Below are 20,044 nucleotides of genomic sequence, written 5' to 3'. Positions count from 1 at the left end.
CTCTTCTAGCCAGGATTAAGGGGTCCAGGAATCACAGAGTGGAAGTGGGGATGGAAATGGCTCTACTCACTATGACCCCTAGTAACCCATTAAGAAAACTTTTGCTTCCTGTACCCGAGACTTTGTGCTCTGCTGGCCCAGAAGTTTTGGTTCCAGAGGGGGGAGTGCTTCTGCCAGGAGACACAACAAACATACCATTGACTTGGAGGCTAAGACATCCCCTGGCCACTTTGGGCTTCTGATGCCCTTAAGTCAACAGGCTAAGAAAGGAATAACAGTATTAGGAGAGATGATGGATCCAGACTACCAGAGGAAATTGGACTGGTTCACCACAACTAAGGAAGATTATATCTGGAAGGCAGGCGATGCCTTAGGGCATCTTTTGGTGTTACCATGTCCTGTGATTAAGGTCAATGGGAAACTGCAACAACTCAATTCAGACAGGACAACAAATGGCCCAGACCCCTCAGGGATGAAAGTATGGGTCAGTCCTCCTGGGAAAGAGCCAAGACCTGCAGAGATGCTCATTGAGGGTGGAGGAAATGCAGAATGGTAGTATAGGTAGGTAGTTTTAAATATTAGCTGAGGCCACATGATCAGTTGCAGAAATGAAGATTGTAAGTGACATGAGTGTTTCTGTCCTATTTTGTCAAGAACATCCTTATACATATATACACATATATTAAGCAGATATTTGTGTTTTGTTTCCTTTTGAAAATTGTGTAACTGAGATTAAGTGTTAGGCGCTAAGTGCTAAAAACCTCTATTATCATATTGGGTTATAAGATACTGAAAGACTAAGCATTCCTCAAGGATCTTACCACCTAGTCTAAAATATACTGTGTGCTTGTGATTGTAGGTTGGATAATTATATCATATTAGGCAAAATTATGACCTCACCACTGTTTTTACTGGGAAATTAAGCATGACATAAGGAGATACATTGGGTGTCAAATTGGCAAGGAGTGGACTTGTGACGGCTAACCTTGGTTGTCAACTTGACTGGATCTGGGGATGCTGAAATGAGAGAGGCTTTCTGGCTCAGATTATTTGAAGCCAGAAGACCCACCCCTAAGGTGGGCATCAGCTTCTGACGGCAGCCCATAAAAAAGGCCATGGCAGAAGGGAACTTCTGCTTTTTGTCTGCTCACCTTCTCTCTCACTGGTTCATCCTTTTGCTGTGGCGTTCCTTTGCTGATAGGAGAACTAACTTCTTCAGATTCCAGAACAAAATGAAGATGAGCAGATCTCCAGGAATCCTTCAGGCCTTCAGTACCAGATTGGAACTGCTGAGGCATCCAGACTCGTGGACTGAGCAACTACCAGCCTCTCCAGTGTGGTGCAGTCATTGTTGGACTACTCGAACTCTATCCTGTGAACTAATCTAATAACTCCTCCATTTATATGTTCAAACAACTGAAAGAAGACATAAATATACTCCAAGAAAACAAAAATAAAGAGATGAATGAAATAAGCAAGTCAATCCAAGATCTGAAAGCAGGATTCAACAACAGAACTGCTGAAGAAAACACAAACTGACATGATACCGGAAATGAGGAACTCAGTAAGATACATAAAAAGGTTCAGAGGAAAGCCTCACCAACAGAATGGATCGTATCAAAACATAACATAAGGATGGGAAGACAAAGATCTGGATCACTGAAAGGCCAATGATAAAATTAGGAAAGTCTATGAACAGAACATAGGAGAGCTTTGGGACAGCACCAAAAGCCCTAATCTTCAATTATGGGCATAGAAGAAAACCATCCAGATGGCATACAATTTTCAATAAAGACAGAAGAAAATTTCCCAAACCTATAGAGAGATGCCTATGCATGTACAAAGAAGCCCACAGAACACCAAATAGACAAGACCAGGAAAGAAACTCTCCAAGAAACAATGCAGTTAAAATTAAAAACACATAGAAGGATATAGGTCTTAGAGAAATCGAACTGGAACTGACCCAGAAACTTCCCTGAGAACTATCTCTCAGTATCAAAATGCGCTATGCAAGACGCCAAAGGAGAAAAGCAATCGATAGTCCCACTCAGCTGTAAAGTCTATGAATCACGATGGCACTTTTAGCTTGGACCTAACCAACAGCTGTGTAATTGCTAATAATAAGGAATTCATGTGTGGTACTATATACTTAGTCAAATAAAAGTCAAAGAGGAGAACCTACTACTGTCATCTCCCTAAAGCAAAATAACTTTCTATACTCTAAATACTTATCCTTATATCAAAGAATAAATGTAGCTCACCACTCATCAAAGAAGCTTCTTTTTGCAACAGATGGAAACTATTAAAAGTTCTACAACTGGACAACTGGTCAATATGCAGAGAATAAGTGATTGCAGGTTTCCCAGCCCGTACTGATACATCTACAATGCAACCTCCACACCTAAGGTTCAGGGAAGACGTAGAGTCGGAGGACGATCTAGCAAGATGCCCGCTGCTAGACAGTATCTTCTAGACATGACAGGGAAGTTGCACCCAGGAAGTCTCAACACCATGGTTGCCTAAACAAGGCCTATATAACAATACCAGTTGACAGGCCACTACGAATGGGGGAATTTCATAAGGTCATACTTCTAGATGTATGTAGAAGCGCTACAAGCAACCAATGGCTGCTGAGAGAAAGAAGAATCCGTTTTCTCCAGGATGAGCTCCCTGATAGGCCATAAACATAAACATATGCACACAAGCACCACTAAGTAGATTCAGTAATAGCAATCAAGGAAAAGGTCACAAAACTGAGAAGAAGTAGGGGGTGATGTGGGAAGTGCTGGGAGGTGGAACAGGGAAGGGCAGAAATGATGTAAACACAGTATTCATGTGCAAATGCTCAAAACGTTCTAAATTATTTAAAACCCTACACAGAATAGAGAGAGTGTATTCGTGCTGGTTAGTGTGTCAACTTGACACAGACTAGAGTCACATGGGAAGAGGGATCTTTAATTAAGGAACTTCCTCCATCAGACTGGCCTGTAGGCATTTTCTTTTCTTTCTTTCTTTTTTTTTTTTTTTGTCTTTTTGGGACAGAGTCTCCCTGTAGCCCCAGCTGTCCTAGAACTCACTATGTAGACCAGGCTGGCCTTGAACTCACAGAGATTCACCTGCCTCTGCCTCCCGAGTGCTGGGATTAAAGGCCTGCGCCACCACGCCCGGCACAGCATTTTCTTTTCTTATTCTTTTTCTTTCTTTTCTCACCCCACCCCCTATTTTTCCTTTGAGACAGTGTCTTACTATGCAGCCCTGGCTAGCCTGGAATTTGCTAAGTAGAGCAAGCTGGCCTCAAACTTAGAGAGATTCACCTGCCTCTATCTCCAAGTGCTAGGATTAAAGCCATGCACCGCACACCTGGCTCTTGGGACATTTTCTTTACTCCTAATTGATACAGAAGGGCCTGGCCCATGGTGAAAGGTACCATCCCTGGACAATGGGCCTGGGCTGTGTAAGAAAAACTGCTGATCTAGGAATGTTCCTCCTGGTTTTTGCTTCAATCCCTGCCTTCAGTTCCTGCAGTAGAACTGCCCTCCAAGATGGACTGTAAACTTTAAGACGAAATAAACATTTTCTTCCCTAAACTGCTTTTCAAAGTGTTTATCACAGCAACAGAGAAGCAAATTAAGTACTGAAAGCTGCAAAACAGAAAGGTCAACACTTACAAAGACAGGTCCACCAGAGTGATACTGGACTATCTGACCAAAATGTTTACGCCGACAAAGGTCTAGAAAGATGTACTCCAAGTTCTGAAAGAATGCAACTGTCAACCCAGATTATTATACCCAGTAAAGCCATCTATTAAAGTTGAAGGAGAAATAAAAACTTAACATGATAAATCAAAATAAAGGAATTTATGGTCAGTAAGCCAAATCAATTAGAAGGAATACTGTGGTCTGAAGAGAAGGATCAACACATGAGGTCACAGGAAATATGTAAATAGGTAGATAATACCAAAAAGTTAATCAAAAAAGGCCTAAGAACCATTGCCAAGAAAGTTGGTTGTACATACAATGGAAGTGGATGGAAAAACCCTATTGCTGAAGACACTGCTTGATGTGAGCACAGGAGAGGGAGAAATCAAGTTTGAACTAAGCTGGAAATTCCCTGCCACTGGATGGGTGGCTTTCATGGTGCCAAAAGGCAATATGCAGGTGACTGGGGGATAATCATCATAATAATGAGATAATTCTGCTCAACGACGGACCCTGCGTGTTGCACTATCAACGTACCAAAAAAGATGTTCCTGCTGGTGTAATAGGGGAGCATTAAAGTAAAACCGGCAAATTTTTGATTGGATATAATGCCTGCTCCTAGGGGTAGACCACACATCTGGTACTGTAGACCAGGCCAACCCCCTGTGGCAGGGGAGACTATAGGCTTCAGTGGGAAGTCACTGCAATTGTTTTGTTAGATGGATATGATGCACCTGCTAAAGCACCATCCAGGCATTTGTGTTTACTCCATAGGTTACGTTATTATAGCAGCCGCTGTTTCAATGTTCTTGCTTCTTGCTGTGTGTATTTTTATAGTACATGGAATCCCACTGAAACTGGCCAACAGCCCATGGAAAACAGACAATGCAGAGACCCGAAAGTTCAGTGCTTTGCCGCAATGGGAGGAAGATCATCCCACACCTATCAGCCCCTCCAAGGCTCAGGGACTTTTGTGGAAGAGGTTGGTGGAAAGAATGTTAAGAGCCGGAGGAAGGGGTGGAATGTTACCTGGAAGTGTCCTCCAACCACTATGCCAGCAAGCTGTAGTCACACCTACTTTCCAAGCTCATCAAAGAGTTGAGGGGGTAGTCAGTTACCCCTCCCACCCAATCAGTCAACTTCAGCTGCATGTGGGGGAGGGGCTAAGGATATATAAGCTGAAAAAGCCATGAGGCATCTCTCTCATGATTCCATCAAAGTTGACTCCATGTTGGCAAATCCTTTGGTCTTTGAGGTTTTGTTTGTTTTTGTTTTTTTATCTTTTTGGGACAGGGTCTCCCTGTGATCCCAGCTGGCCTAGAGCTTGCTGGGTAGACCGGGTTGGCCTCAAGTTCACAGAGATCTACCAGGCTCTGCCTCCCAAGTGCTAGGATTGAGTATGTGTCTCACCATGCCTGACTTTAGTGATTGATTTTTTAAAAATTATTTATTATTCTATGTGTAAGAGTATATTGCCTGAATGTGTATAACTGCACCTGTGTCATGTGATGCCCTCCAGAGTTCAAAAGGCATCAGATCCCTTGAAACTGGAGTTACAGATGGTTGTTAACCACCACGTGGGTGCTGGGAATCAAACCCACAGTTTGAACAGTCAAAGCTCTTAGCCGCTGACCCTTCTCTTCAGCCCCAGTCTTTGATTTCTTATCCCTATTTTTCTACCTTAAACTTCATTGTATATATAATTTTATTAAAATATTTATTTTTATTTTATGTGTATGAGTGTATTTCCTGCATGTATGTGAGTGCACCTGTGTTGTGCAATGCCACAGAGGTCAGAAGAGGGCTTCGGATTGCCCTGGAACTGGAGTTAAGGACAGTATGTAGCTACCATGTAGGTGCTGAGAATCGAACCAGGGTCCTCTGCAAGAGCAATCAGTGTTCTTAACCACAGAGCCATCCCACTGTATTTATATTTTTAATGTCACTTTCTTCAAGTTATTTTTGGAAAAAATGTGTTAAAAATTGTCTCTTTGGAATAATAAAATATTCTTTTTAAAAAAGGCCTGAGGGGGCTAGAGAGATGGTTCAGCAGTTAAGAACACTGTATGTTCTCACAGAAGACCTGGGTTTGAATCCCAGCACCCACACGGCAGCTAACAACTATCTGTAACACCAGTCCCATGGGATCCGACAGCCTCTTCTGACCTCCACAGGCACCACAACACAGGTGCATTTACCAACATGCAGGCAATACACGCAAACACTTAATATAAAAATAATAAAATTTTTTCCCAGGCGTGGTGGCACACACCTTCAATCTCAGCACTTGGGAGGCAGAGGCAGGCGGATTTCTGTGAGTTCAAGGCCAGCCTGGTCTACATAGTGAGTTCCAGGACAGCTGGGGCTACAGGGAGACCTTGTCTCAAAAAAGACCAAAAAATAATAATAAAATAAAATAAAAAAATTTTTAAAAGGCCTAAGAAAACAGTACAAAATTAACAAAGTGACAGGAACTAATACACATCTTTCAACAATAACTCTGAATATTTGTATTTTCAATTCCCCCAAGAAATGGATATAAATTAGCAGATTGGATTAAAAAAAACCAGGATCTGGGACTGGAGAGATGGCTGACATTAAGAGCACTGACTTCTCTCGCAGAAGACCTGGGTTTGAGTCCCAGCAACTATATGGCAGCAAACAACCATCTGTTAACTCTAATTCCCAGGGAATCCAACACCTTCTGTCCTCCATGAACACTGCTTGGCACTCACATACATACAGGCAATACACTCAGATACATAAAAGTAATAAATAAAAAGCTGGAGAGATGGCTCAGCACTTAAGAGTACTGACTGCTCTCACAGAGGACCAGGGTTCAATTCCCAGCACCCACATGGTGGCTACAAACCATCCTTAACTCCAGTTCCAGGGGAATCTGATGCCCTCTTCCGACCTCTGTGGCACTGCATGATATGGGTACACTCAACAGCCTGTCCTTAACTCCGGTTCCAGGGGAATCTGAAGCCCTCTTCTGACATCCATGGCATTGCATGACATGGGGTGCACTCACATAGATACAAGCGGCAATACACTCATACACATAAAATAAAAATAAAATATTTTTAAAAATATATATATAAAATAAAATAGGACCTAACATTTTGCTGCCTCTAAGAAACACACTTCACTACCAAAGATGGATACCACCTTAGGGTAAAAGGATAGAAAAAAGGTATTCCAAGCAAATGGAACTAAGAAACAAGCAGGCTTAGCTATTCTAATATCTGACAAAATAGACTTCAAACTAAAACTAGTCAGGAGATATAAAAAGGTCACTTCACATTCTTTAAAGGAACATTTCACTAAAAAGATATTACAATTCTAAACATATACACACCAAACACAAGTGAACCCAATTTTATAGACAAAATACCACTAGATATAAAACCAGATTAATCCCAACACAATGACAGTCATTCAATACCGCACTCTCGTCTGGACAAAACTTAAACACTGTAGTAAAATGACATCATAAAGCAAATGCACCTAACAGACATCTCTAGAACATTCCACTCAAATACTAAAGCATACAATTATTCTCAGCAGCCTGTGGAACTTTCTCCAAAATTGATCATATATTAAGACATAAAGTAAATCTCAACAAATAAAGGAAAATTCTGATCACAATGGAATAAAGCTCAGTATCAACAGCAATAGAAACTGCAGAAAATACACAGACTCTTGGAGATTAAGCAACACACCTCCACATGATAATTTGGTTACTGAAAAAATCATGAAGAAACTACATTAAAATATTTGTGATGGCAAGTATGGTTAATTCCAGCACTGGGGAGTTAGAGGCAGGCAGATTTCTCTCGAGCTTGAGGCCAGCCGAGGCTATAGGGAGACTCTGTCTCAAAAAAATAATAATAATAAATTTTGAGTTCCCAAATTAATAGCTTAAGGATGCACCTGAAGGTCAGGGGAAAAACAAGAACAAATCAACCCCAAAACAGCAGTCAGGAAGAAATAATCAAAATTAGGACAAAATGTTAGGGTGGGAGTGTTCATGAGATATAGTGGGAGCTAGCTATAGGGGAAAATGAGGTTGTATTTAATCATATGCCATTATATAAATTCAAGAAATTCTCAAAGAGTAAAAATAGTAAAAAAAAAATAATAATAATTTTAAGGATCAGGGGCTGGAGAGACGGTCAGCAGTCAAGAGCACTGGCTGTTCTTGCAGAGGACCTGGGATTCCCAGCACCCACACGGTGGCTAACAACTGTCAGTAACTCCAGTTCTAGGGAATCCAACGCCCTCTTCTGAGTCCACAGGTACTGCAGGACACGGGTCCACTTACACACATGCTGGCAACATTCATACACATAAAATAAAAATAATAAATATTTAAAAAAATAAAAAATATAAAAAGGATCAGCAGGGCGAAGAGGAAGGCCTGTGCAGATAATGGGGGTGTAAATATGATCAAAGTACTTTATATACATGTATAAAAGTGTCATAACAAAACTCATTACTTTATACAATTAATGTACACTTATAAAAATGTTTTATTATTTTTAAAAAGTCAGGGATAAAAATAATGAAATAGTAACAAAACAAATCAAATCAAAGAGCTGATTCTTTGAAAAGATAAACAAAACTGACAAATCCTTAATCAGATTAACAAAGAGAAAGAAGACCCAAATTAGTAAAACTGAAATGAAAAAAGGATGTTGCCACAGTTAACAATTAAATTCAGAAACTCGTGTGTACGTAATTTTAAAAACTCTATTCTACTAAATTGGAAAATCCAAAAGAAATGGACAAATTTCTAGATATACAGAACATACCAAAAATTAAGCCAAGATGAAATAGTTGAAACAGATCCATAATCACAAAGAGTAAACAGTAGTTAAAAGCTTTCCAACTATGAAAAGCCCAGGGTCAGATGGACTCAATGAAGAATTCTATCAGAACTCTCAAGAAGAATTAACACCAATACTACTTAAATTACTCAATAAAATGGAAAAGGAAGGGTTCCAAACTCTTTATGAAGCCAATATCCTGTTACCAAAAGCAGACCTCAATCTCAATCTCAATCAATCTCTCTCTCTCTCTCTCTCTCTCTCTCTCTCTCTCTCACACACACACACACACACACACACACACACACACACACACACACACACACGAGACTGATGTCCCTGATCAACACAGGTATAAAATTTCCCAACAAAATACTGGCAAACCAAATTCAAGATCCTATCAAAGACTGTTTATCATAACAAACTTGGTATCACCAAGAGATGCAGGGTTGTTCAAAATATGGAAATTAACAAATTCTACATATCACATAAGTAGACTTAAAACCAGAAATTACATGATCATTCCATTAGATGCTGAAAAAGCCTCTGGCAAAATCCAACACCCCTTTCTATAAGTCATGGTAAGGCTAGGGATGAAGGGAGCATACCTCAACATAATAGAGCCTATCTACAACAAACCTGTAGCCAACATCACATAAAATGAGAAAACTCAAAGGGTTCCCACTAAGGAACAAGACAGGGGTATCTACTTTTTCCACTCTTATTCAATATAGTGCTTGAAGTCTTCACTAGAGCAATAAGACAAACAAAGGAAATAAAAGGAAGGGTTACAAATAGGAAAAGTTGGGGCTGGAGAGATGACTCAGCTCTTGCAGAGAACCCAGGTTCCAATCCCAGCACCCACATGGCAGCTAACAACCATCTGTTAACTCCAGTTCCAGGAGGTTCAACGCCTTCTTTAGAATGCCATGGGCATTGCACAACATGGGTGCACTGACAAACACTTTTGTCAAAGCAGCAGGGTACAAAGTTAACACACAAGAATCAGCAGCCTTCCTCTATACCGATGACAAGCACACTGAGAAAGAAATCACTAAACAATCTCATTCACAACAGCCACAAAAAGAAAATATCTAGATACAAACCCACTAACAAAAGACCTCTACAACTGAAGAAAGAAATCGAGGAAGACACCAGAAGATGGAGACCTCCCATGCTCACAGATCTGAAGAATCAAAATAGTGAAAATGGCCATGCTGTCAAAAGCAATCCACTGATTCTGATACAATCTCAATCGAAATACCTGGGTCTTTCTTCACAATCAGTGAAAAAACAACCTCAAAATTTATATGTAGGCAAAAAAGACCAAGGATGCCAAAGCAATCCTAAATGAAACAATTACTGCAAGAAGTATCACCATACTTGACTTCAACTTATTTTGCAGTCATAGTAATAAGAGCAGCCCATGGTACTGGCACAAGAACACACATGAAGATCAATGGAATAGAATACAGGGACCAGATACAACTCCACCAACTACAGCTGCCTGATCACTGACAAAGATGTAAAAACTATACACGGTTAAGAGCACTGGCTGCTCTTGCAGAGGACCTGGGTTTGATTCTCAGCACCCTCATGGCAGCAAATAACTGTTTGTAACTTTGGTTCTAAGGGATCTGATGCCCTCTTCTGATCTCTGTGGGCATTGCACAATATGGGTGCACCTACCTACATGCAAGCAATATACTCATGCCCACAATAAAAAATAATTAATAAAATATTTTTAAAATACATTGGCAAAAAGACACCATCTTCTACAAACAGTGCTGGTAAAACCTGCATTTCAACAAATGAAATTAGAGCCTTACCTCTCACTCTGCGCAAAACTCAACTGCAAATGGATCAAGGACCTCAACCCAAGGCCTGATACCCCGAAAATGCTAGGTGACAAAGTAAGGAGTACACTGTAACGGCTAGGCAAAGGTAAGGACTTCTCTCTGAATAGGACTCCAGTAGCAGCGAGAACATGAGCATCAAATGACCAATGGTATCTCATGAAACCAAAAGGCTCTGTACAACAAAGAAAACTCTCAGTCAAGGAAGAAGCAATCCACAGAATGGGAGAAAATTTTTGCGAGCCATAGAAAGGACAAAGGATTAGTTAACATACAAAGAACTTAAAAAAAAGAAACTCTAAACATCAAGGAGACCTGATTTAAAAATAGCTATGGTGCACGCCTTTAGCCCCAGCACCTGGGAGGCAGAGGCAGGCGGATCTTTGTGAGTTCAAGGCCAGCCTGGTCTACATAGTGAGTTCCAGGCCAGCTGGGACTACAGGGAGACCCTGCCTCAAAAAGACAAAAAAAAAAAAAAGTTATGGGATGGAACAGAAAGTTCTCAAAAGAAAATATACAAATAGTTTGTAAACACTTTTAAAACATCATCAACAACTTTAGCTATCAGGGAAATGCAGGTTAAAACTACTTTAGGGTTTCACCGCACCCCAATCAGAATGACCATCACTGGGAATACAAATGACAATAAATGCTGTAATAGATGTGAGAACAAGGGAACCTCAGGGTTCCTACACAATTTGTGGGAGTATAAAATAGCTGAGTCACTTTGGAAATCAGTCTGTAAGTTTCTACAAAACTAGAAATAGAACTGCCAAACGACCCAGCCGTACCACTCCTGGGCATAAACACAGAAAATTTGTATCTTACTACAGAGATATTTGCACATACACACTGGCTGCTGCTCTGTTCACAGTAGCTAAGAAATGGAATCAACCTACATGTCCAGCAACTGACAAATGGATAATGAAAATGTGCTATATATATACACAATGGACTATTACTCACCTGCAAAGAAAAATTAAATCATGAAATCTGCAGATAACTGGATTTTAAAAAAAATTATACTGTGGTCACTCAGGCCCCCAAAGACAAATGCTGCATGTTTTCTCTAGTACGTGGGTCCTAGCTTCTAATCCTACGTTTTGCATGTTCAACCTCAAGTGCGTGTGGAAACAAGGAAACTAGAAACAGGCCATTGGAGAGAGATGCATTTAGGGATAGGGGATAGTAGAACATAAGTGAAAGCAGAGAGAGAACACAAGGGGCAAAGGTTCGATCCAGTTAGTGGAGTGATGGGGGTGGGAAAATGAGATGACAGCAGAAGGGTTAACCAAAATGACATCAAAATGTGCATCAAGAAATTATGGGGTGGGAGCTGGAGAGATGGCTCAGCAGTAAAGAGCACTGGCTACTCCTGCAGAAGACCTGGGTTCAGTTCCCAGTACCCACATGCTGGCTGACAACCATCCCTAACCCCAGTCCCAGGGATCCAATGCCCTCTTCTAGTTTCTGCACAACACAGGTGACATATATACATGGAGGCAAAACATTCATAGACACAAAACAAAAGTAAGTACTAAATTTTTTTTAAAAGAAGCTATATGGGAACCTACTATCGATCTTGCAACTCAAACAAAAAATATGAGGCGCCAGTATAAGTCCTGTGATGTGAAAGGATCAGGGAGGATGAAGCACTAAGGCATACTAGGAGTGGAGGCAGGGGACGGAGAGGAGCTGGGGTGGGTAAAGCAAAACTGAGAGGGTGTTCAGAAGTCTTATGAAACTCCACTAGTTTGCCAGCTAATTAAAAATATAATTTATTATTTCAATGTTGGTGGGAGTTTGAACAGACATATCTACGTGGATGAACAGTGCTGCTCAGGAACTCAAAAGACACAGGTTATCAAGTGAAAAACTCTTGATTAGATCGATATGCAGCCTGCTCCACAGGAAGGAATTCACACTCGATACTGTAAACCTGGTCAAAACCCATGGCTAAAAAAGTCATAAGCCCAACGAGGGAACCAACTGATGTTGTTTTGCTAGGTGGTCATAATGTCAAACTGCCTTCTAAGTATTTACATTTATACACAGAGATTTGTGCTGCTCCCCACTCGATCTTAGAAGCTTCTTATTACAGTAGGTAGTGGTAATGGAGAGCCTAATGCCCGTATAGTGCTCAGCATAAGCAACTGTGAGTGCTCAGCTGTAGATGGGACATCTATATCACAGAAGATGGGGCGGAAAGAATGGAAGGGCCAGAAGACTGAGAGCTGTGAAATCTGTCTTCTAGACATGACATGGCGAGTGCACTCATGAACTCGGAGCAGCTATGGTGACATACACAAGATCAAGTCAGTCAACATTCCATCAGTCATGGGGAGAGGCTCACAGGGCCCCATCCCTACTAAGGAGCTGTCGTCAGCAGTTGATGGCTGCCACCTTTCTTGCAGTATGGCCACTGGCAGGCTCTCATACCCCAGTGATGCCCACGCTCCCCTGCGTAAATGGGCAGCACTAACTGGGATTCAGTTGGTTAAAAAGAAGATGAGGATGGGACAGAAGAAGATGTGTTGGGGGAGTTACAGGGAGGGAGTAGGATGGAGACGATCATGATACAAATTTTCAATAAGTAAAACTTAAAAATATAAAATAGGGGGCTTTAAGGGATGGGCTCTCTGCTCTTCTGTCATGTGAAGAACAGAAATTCTCCTCTGCACAGAATGCAGCATTCAAGGTACATGGGAGAAGTCAAGAGCATGTTCACTCCACAGCTAACAGCACCTTGACGCTGGACTTCCCTGAATCCTGAACGGTTAAGAAGTAAGTTCTGTTTGTGTAAATCCTCCCCAATCAGGTATTCTGCTGCAGCAACACAGGTTACAAACGCATCAGACTATACTCAAAAGATTTGAGTTGGGGAGCATCACTGACTAACCTGGGCTAATATAAGATTCTATAAAACAAGAAGCAAATAAAGAAAGAACAGGGCTGGCAAGAGCGCTGAGCAGGGAAATATGCTGACAACCTGAGTCTGACTCCTGGACCGACATGTCCTCTGACCCCCACATGCACTCCACGGTACACATACCCATACACACAGATCATGTACGTACACACACACACACACACACAGTTACATAAATAAAGTAAGTAAACAAGGCCATCAGATGGCTCAGTGCATAAAGATTCTTGCAGCTCAAGCCTGGTGACCTGAGTTTCAGAATCTACATAAAGGTGGGAGAAAACTAACTCCATGAACTTGTCCTCTGACATACACCCATACACACACATTGTACATACATACACACAGAGTAATAATTTTTTTTCAGAAACAAAGCTAGACTTTATTTACTTTGTAGACAAAACAATTAGTTGTGAAGCAGTTATTTTATACAACACCTCAGGAAAATCAGATTTTGTTTCCCATTTAAGGGTTATTTTTTTGCATTAATTGAATTTTTGCAATTTTCATACACTATAATTTGATGACATTTAGATCTGTCCCACCTCTCCCTACCTCCCCTACCCAATTTAATGAATTCTCTTATAAATAACGTAGTCCATAGAGTATGATTTGTGTCCCCTAATGTCCAGTGTAGATCCATACACTGGGCCCATCAAGAATCCCAACCCTGTAAGACACTGTTTTTCCGATCCTCCCAGCAGCCATCAACTGCCAAAGTTCTTTAGTTTGTGTTGTACCAAGCCAAAGGCACAGAGGAATGCCACACAGTGATGGTTGCATTAAGAACTCTTGATCCCTAGGGGAGGTAGAAGGAGTGTATAAAACCACAATTACATTATGCTAGGGAAGGAGTGTATAAAACCACAATTACATTATGCTAGGAGCAGAGCAAATAACCACAGTTACATGAGATCACCAGACCAAGGACAGGTCAGTTAAGAAGAGGTTTCGAGTTAACAAAAAATTTCAATTAAGAAAAACAGAGACAATGGGCTCCATGGTGATACGGGTACACCAGGGTTAGAGGACAACATGGAGATGTAGGTACAGCTGGGTGGGAGGGTGCGCTACCAGGCTAGTTGGAAATTCCCAGTATTGTAGAAAACAGTGAACCCCCCTGAAACTACAGGTGCAGCTTTCACGGCTGCCTGGCTGCAGTGGGAGTGGCTGGGCAGAAACAAAGCATAAAGCAAAATTTAGCTAAAACCAAATGGAGTCAGTTTTTCCATTTCACTATCCCCTTTCTGGTTTCATTTTAATTTTTTTAGATAGGGTCTCATTCTTCCAAGGCTAGCCTCAAACTTGCTATGTAGCCCAGGATGATCTTGAACTCTTGAACCTTTGCCTCTCCCTCCACCTCCTAAGTGCTAGGATTTAAGGTGTACAGTACCACACTTGATCCTCTGCCTCTCCCTCCACCTCCTAAGTGCTAGGATTTAAGGTGTACAGTACCACACTTGATCCTCTGCCTCTCCCTCCACCTCCTAAGTGCTAGGATTTAAGGTGTACAGTACCACACTTGATCCTCTGCCTCTCCCTCCACCTCCTAAGTGCTAGGATTTAAGGTGTACAGTACCACACCTAACTTCTACCCCCAGTTTACAAAATTCCAGAATTTGAAGGTTGATCTTCTACATGGAGTAAATGAGTTGGAACTGACCTGAAAGCCTCTTCCCTGAAGACTAACCATCATAGTATCAGAAGATACTATCCAAGCTGCCAAGGGAGACAACCAATCAATGGTTCAGCCCAGCTGGGAGCCTATTTGCACAACAGTTGACTGGCCCACCAAATTATCTTTACTGGTGCAGTACTTTCACCTTGGGGTTATCAATAGCTGTCTAACAGGACTTAAAGATATACTCATTAGATGGGAATCTATGCATGGCACTGTAAACATAGCAAAGCACACATGGGTGGAGAGGTCATAGCCTTCAGAGGAGAACCTACTAGATTTAGTGCCACTTTACTAGACCCACGTAATTTTTCCTGTATTCTAAATACATATCCCTATAATCACAGAAAAGTGTGCTATGGTGGTTTGAGTGAAAATTCAAACCAAGCATCTGGACATTTTGTGCCCAGATGCTGGCGCTGTTTTGGGAGGTTCTAGAAGGTGTGGCTATCCTGGAGGAAGCACATCACTGGGGGTGGGCTTAGTGAGTTCTTAAGCCTTGCCACATCTCCAGACACTCTCTTGCTTCCTGTGCCTGCGTGATGGTGTGAGAGCTTAGCTTCTGCTGTTCCTGCTCCAGCCACTTCCAGCCACCTCCAGCCACCTCCAGCCACCATGCCTCCCTGCCATGACAGACTGTAAATTCCCTTGGAACTGTAGCAAATAAACTCTTCCTTCTATAAACTGCTTTGGTCAGTGTTTCTATTACAGCAACAGAAAAATAACTAACACATGTGCCTCTCACCACTCATCAAAGAAGCTTCCTTTGGCAAAAGATGGAGACTATAACAAAGTTCCACAACTGGTCAGAATGTAGAGATAACTGACGGTGAGGTGCCCAGCCCTAAGTGACACATCTACAGCGCAACCTCTACACCTAAGGCTCAGGGAAAATCTCAGAAGTGGGGGTAGAAAAATTAAGAGAAACAAGACACTTACTGCTAATTAATATTCTAGACATAATAAGGAAGTTGCACCCATGAAATCAAGATCTAACAAGATCTGCATAATGACAAAGTCAGCTGACAAGCCAATGTGGATACAGAAAAGTTCCAGGGTCCCACTTCAAGATAAAGAGCTATAAGCAACCAATGGATGCTGAAGGACAATAATTTTTCTCAAGAAACTAGCTCCCTGAGAGGTTATCAAATCCCAAGTGGGCAGCCCTACACACGAACACTCAAGCAATGCTAAATGGACTTAATGTGTCATGTGTGTATTTACAAATGTATGTGTGCGCACGTGACAATTAACAATCAAAGATGAGGACAAAAACTGTGAGGGGGTTGGAGACTGTTAAGGGGGACTGGAGGAGGCCTGGGGGTGGAAATAATGCAAACACAATGCTGAAGCATGAAATTTTCCAAAACAATTATTTAAAAAGATAAATATAAATACATGAAATCTATACATAACCTTCAATCTGTAACATAAAGGAGAAGTAATGATATACCTCAAACTCAGAGACTTCAGCCCACTTGCTTGCAGCCTCAGCAAGTTCCTTTTCAGTTAGCCTACTTGGTTTGTCTAACGCCTAATAAAGGAAAAGAACACTGTTGTTACAATTCTTGCAGGTCTTTAACCCAGTTATGTTAAGAAGCACACCCCATTTACACAGCTTAAATTTTATAAATTTTTCATTTCTATGGAGAACATAAACATTCCTTTTTTTCCTCCTTCAAAAATATTCCAAATAGGGGCTTGACAAGATGGCTCAGTGGTTAAGAGCACTGGCTGCTCCAGCACGCACATGGCAGCTAACAACCATCTGTAACTCGAGTTCTGGAGGATCCAACACCTTCCTCTGACCTCTGTGGGCACAGCATGATGTGGGTACACTTACATACATGCAGGCAATACACTCATACACATAATTTTTAAATCCCAAATAAAGCCAGGTATGACAGCATTTGTCAGTAATACTAGCACCAGGAAGGCTGAAGCTGAGGCAGGGAAAGTCCTGACCAGCCAAGGCTACATAGAGAAACACCATGTAAAAAATCAAAACCAGGAAGGGAGAGAGGGCTCAGCAGTTCAGAGCACTGGCTCCTCCTACAGAGGACCCGAGTTCGATTCCCAGCACCCACATGGTGGCTACGAACCGTCCTTAACTTCACTTCCAGGGGAATCCGAAGCCCTCTTCTGACCTCTGTGGCATTGCATGACATGGGTGCACTCACATACATGCAGGCAATATACCCATACACACAAAATAAAGATAATAAAATATTTTTAAAAATAAAATAAAAATAAAAACCGAAAGAACCAAAATGCAAAACAAACAACACAAAACTTTTTCTTTTAATTTTTTTAAATTTATTTTTTATTTTATGAGTGTTTCACCTACATGTATGTAAGTGCACCATGTTGTGCAATGTCCATGGAGGCCAGAAGAGGGCACTGGATCCCCTGGAATGGGAGTTACAGTTGCAAGAGCAGCGGAGCCAGCCCCATCAACACAGAATACTTTTAACTTTCAATTCCTTTGGGACCTATAGACTAGCCATCACACATAATTTCATTTATATAAAATTTCAAGAACTTACCTAAGGCCCTATGCAAAGGACACCAACAAATTATATACTAATTGTAAGTAGGACATAAATAAGATCAGACTAATTTCAACTTTGGGGTTTTTTTGTTGTTGTATTAGTTTTAGAGGCAGAGTCTTACTACCTGGCCTGGAACTCGCTAATAGATGAGGATGGCCTTGAAATCACAGAGATCCTCCTGCCTCTGCCTCTGGAGTGCTAGGATCAGAGATGTGTGCCCACATGCCCAACTCTGACTTCAACCTCTTATCTTTAATGAAATGAATGATGGTGAAATTTTATTATGGTAAATTCTTTTTTTAAAGTTGAATTCTTTGTGTATTTCATACAGAACAGCTCAAACAATCTTAATCATCTTTATATAGCCATCCCCACTGGCACTCTCCCATAGCACCCCCCACCCCACTGGAGTCCATATACTCTGTCATTCCCGTGAAGACTCAATGTGTTGTTAGTGCCCCCAGCCGTTCCTGACTGCAAGTCCGTCCACTAACTCCAGTCAGCCTATCTAGAGCCCCTTGTTTTGTCTTAGGAAGATCAGCTCTTCTTCATCTAGCAGCAATCAGTTGCCAACATTCCTTCAGATAAGACTGAAGTCTGCTGTTCATTTTCCCAGTTCTATGCTGGGTTATTGTCTGCCTGAGTTTGCATGGGACTTGTGTGTGCTGACACCACTGCCATAGAATCATTTGGGCAGGTTCCCAGGAGCTTGTGGGACTCTGTTTCCATATGGTCATGCACCTCCCCCGTGGCTCTTACAATCTTTCTGCCCCCTTTTCCTCGATGGTCCCTGAGTCTTGGGTGAGAGAAGTTTAATAAAGGGATCCTGTCCAAGGACCACCATTCAGCACACTCTTGATCTCTACACTTTGGCTATTTATGACCTTTTGTGTTCCTGGCCCTCCACTGCATGAGGGAACTTCATTACAGAGAAATGAGAGAATCATTAGTATCCTCTTCATTATCCCTGTTTTATGTTCCATGAGCCTGAGGTGTAGAGGTTGCATTATAGATGTATCACTTAGGTCTGGGCAATTCATAGACAATGTCTGTGTATGACCAGTTGTGGTACTTGGTAATAATCTCTGACTGGTGCAAAATGAGCTTCTTTGATGAGTGGTTCCTGGGATATTTGTCTGTAAACATAAGGATACATATTTTGCATCCAGCAAGAAATCACATTAGTCTAGCGGTGTGACCCATATCCTTAATATAGATGCAAAAATTCTCAACAAAATACTTGCAAACCATATACAGACACACATCAGAAAGCTCATCCACCATGATCAAGTTGGCCTTATTCCACAGATGCAAAACAGTTCAATGTACATAGGTCAATATATATCATAAATTGTATAAATGGAGTCAAAGACAAGAATCACATGGTCATCTCAATAGATGCAGAGGAGGCCTTTGACAAAATTCAACATGCATTTATGTTCAAACTCCTAGAGGGAATTGGACTAGAGGGAACATAACTCAACATAATTAAAGCTGTATACAGCAATCCCTCAGCCAACATCATTCTAAATGGAAAAAAACTGGAAGCATTCCTATTAATATCAGGAACCAGAAAAGGCTGTCCACTACCTCCACTCCTTTTCAATATAATGCTTGAAACTCTTGAGGAGCAATAAGACAAGAGAAGGGAATTAAAGGAGTACTAATTGGAAGAGACCAAATTATCCCTTTTTGCAGATGATATGATATTATATCTAAGAGATGTGAAAAATTCCACTTAGAAAACTCCTAGAAATAATTAACACTTTCAGTAAAGTGGCAGGTTACAAAATTAATCTACAAAAGTCAGTAGCCTTTCTATATACCAGTAACGAGCAAATCAGAGAAAGCTGGCGTTCATGCCCCAACTGAATTTCTAGAGAGAAAAACCTCATTGTGGGAAGTTAAAAACAACAACAAAAAAGCAAATACTATAATAACTAAACTGATACAACTCTCAAACTGAGCTATATAATTACATCCTAGAATGTAAATTCTAAATTCTACAAGTCTACTATAATTTTTTAATATTGTTTACTGACAAAACTATACTACCAAGCTTCAACAATGATGTGAAATCTGTCATTACTCCTTTAATATGAGTTTGCCCTTTCCAAGTTCTCCAACCTACACAAAGTATTTTAATGTAATCTTTGTACTTCTTAAAGAAAGCAATGCTGCTGGGTGTGGTGGTGCACACGCCTTTAATCCCAGCACTCAGGAGGCAGGGGCAGGTGAATCTCTGTGAGTTCAAGGCCAGCCTGGTCTACATAGTGACTTCCAGGACAGCTGGGCCTATAGGGAGACCCTGTCTCAAAAAGACCAAAAAAAAAAGCAACGCTAGTAAAATTTTTTTAAGAAAAAAAAAGCTGACATTCCAGGGCAGGGGATGCTGCTCAGTGTAGAATGTCTGCCAACATATGCAAGGACAAGGACCTGAATTCTACCCAGTATCACAAAAGAAAGCAAAAGGCTACTTGGCATTCTAGAACCCTGAGATCT

General features: G+C 41.2%; 1 protein-coding gene across 14 annotated transcripts in view; it reads right to left on the bottom strand.

Annotated features, from left to right (window-relative positions):
• Pphln1 (periphilin 1) overlaps positions 1 to 20,044 on the bottom strand; it is a 143,061-nt gene that overhangs the window by 52,208 nt on the left and 70,809 nt on the right. For 11 of the 14 annotated variants that reach the window (XM_008844847.3, XM_008844853.3, XM_029569197.1 and 8 more), the window contains one exon: positions 16,444 to 16,524. The exons of the other annotated variants lie outside the window; for them this stretch is intronic. In XM_008844847.3, the coding sequence (XP_008843069.1) occupies positions 16,444 to 16,524 (81 nt within the window). The remainder of the gene's footprint in view (positions 1 to 16,443; positions 16,525 to 20,044) is intronic. 14 annotated transcript variants of the gene reach the window in all.

This window comes from Nannospalax galili, unplaced genomic scaffold, assembly GCF_000622305.1.
Source record: "Nannospalax galili isolate Female #2095 unplaced genomic scaffold, S.galili_v1.0 scaffold1022, whole genome shotgun sequence".
Classification (NCBI taxonomy): domain Eukaryota; kingdom Metazoa; phylum Chordata; class Mammalia; order Rodentia; family Spalacidae; genus Nannospalax; species Nannospalax galili.
Note: the sequence above shows the minus strand (reverse complement) of the source record. Positions and strands in the feature narration are given on the sequence as shown.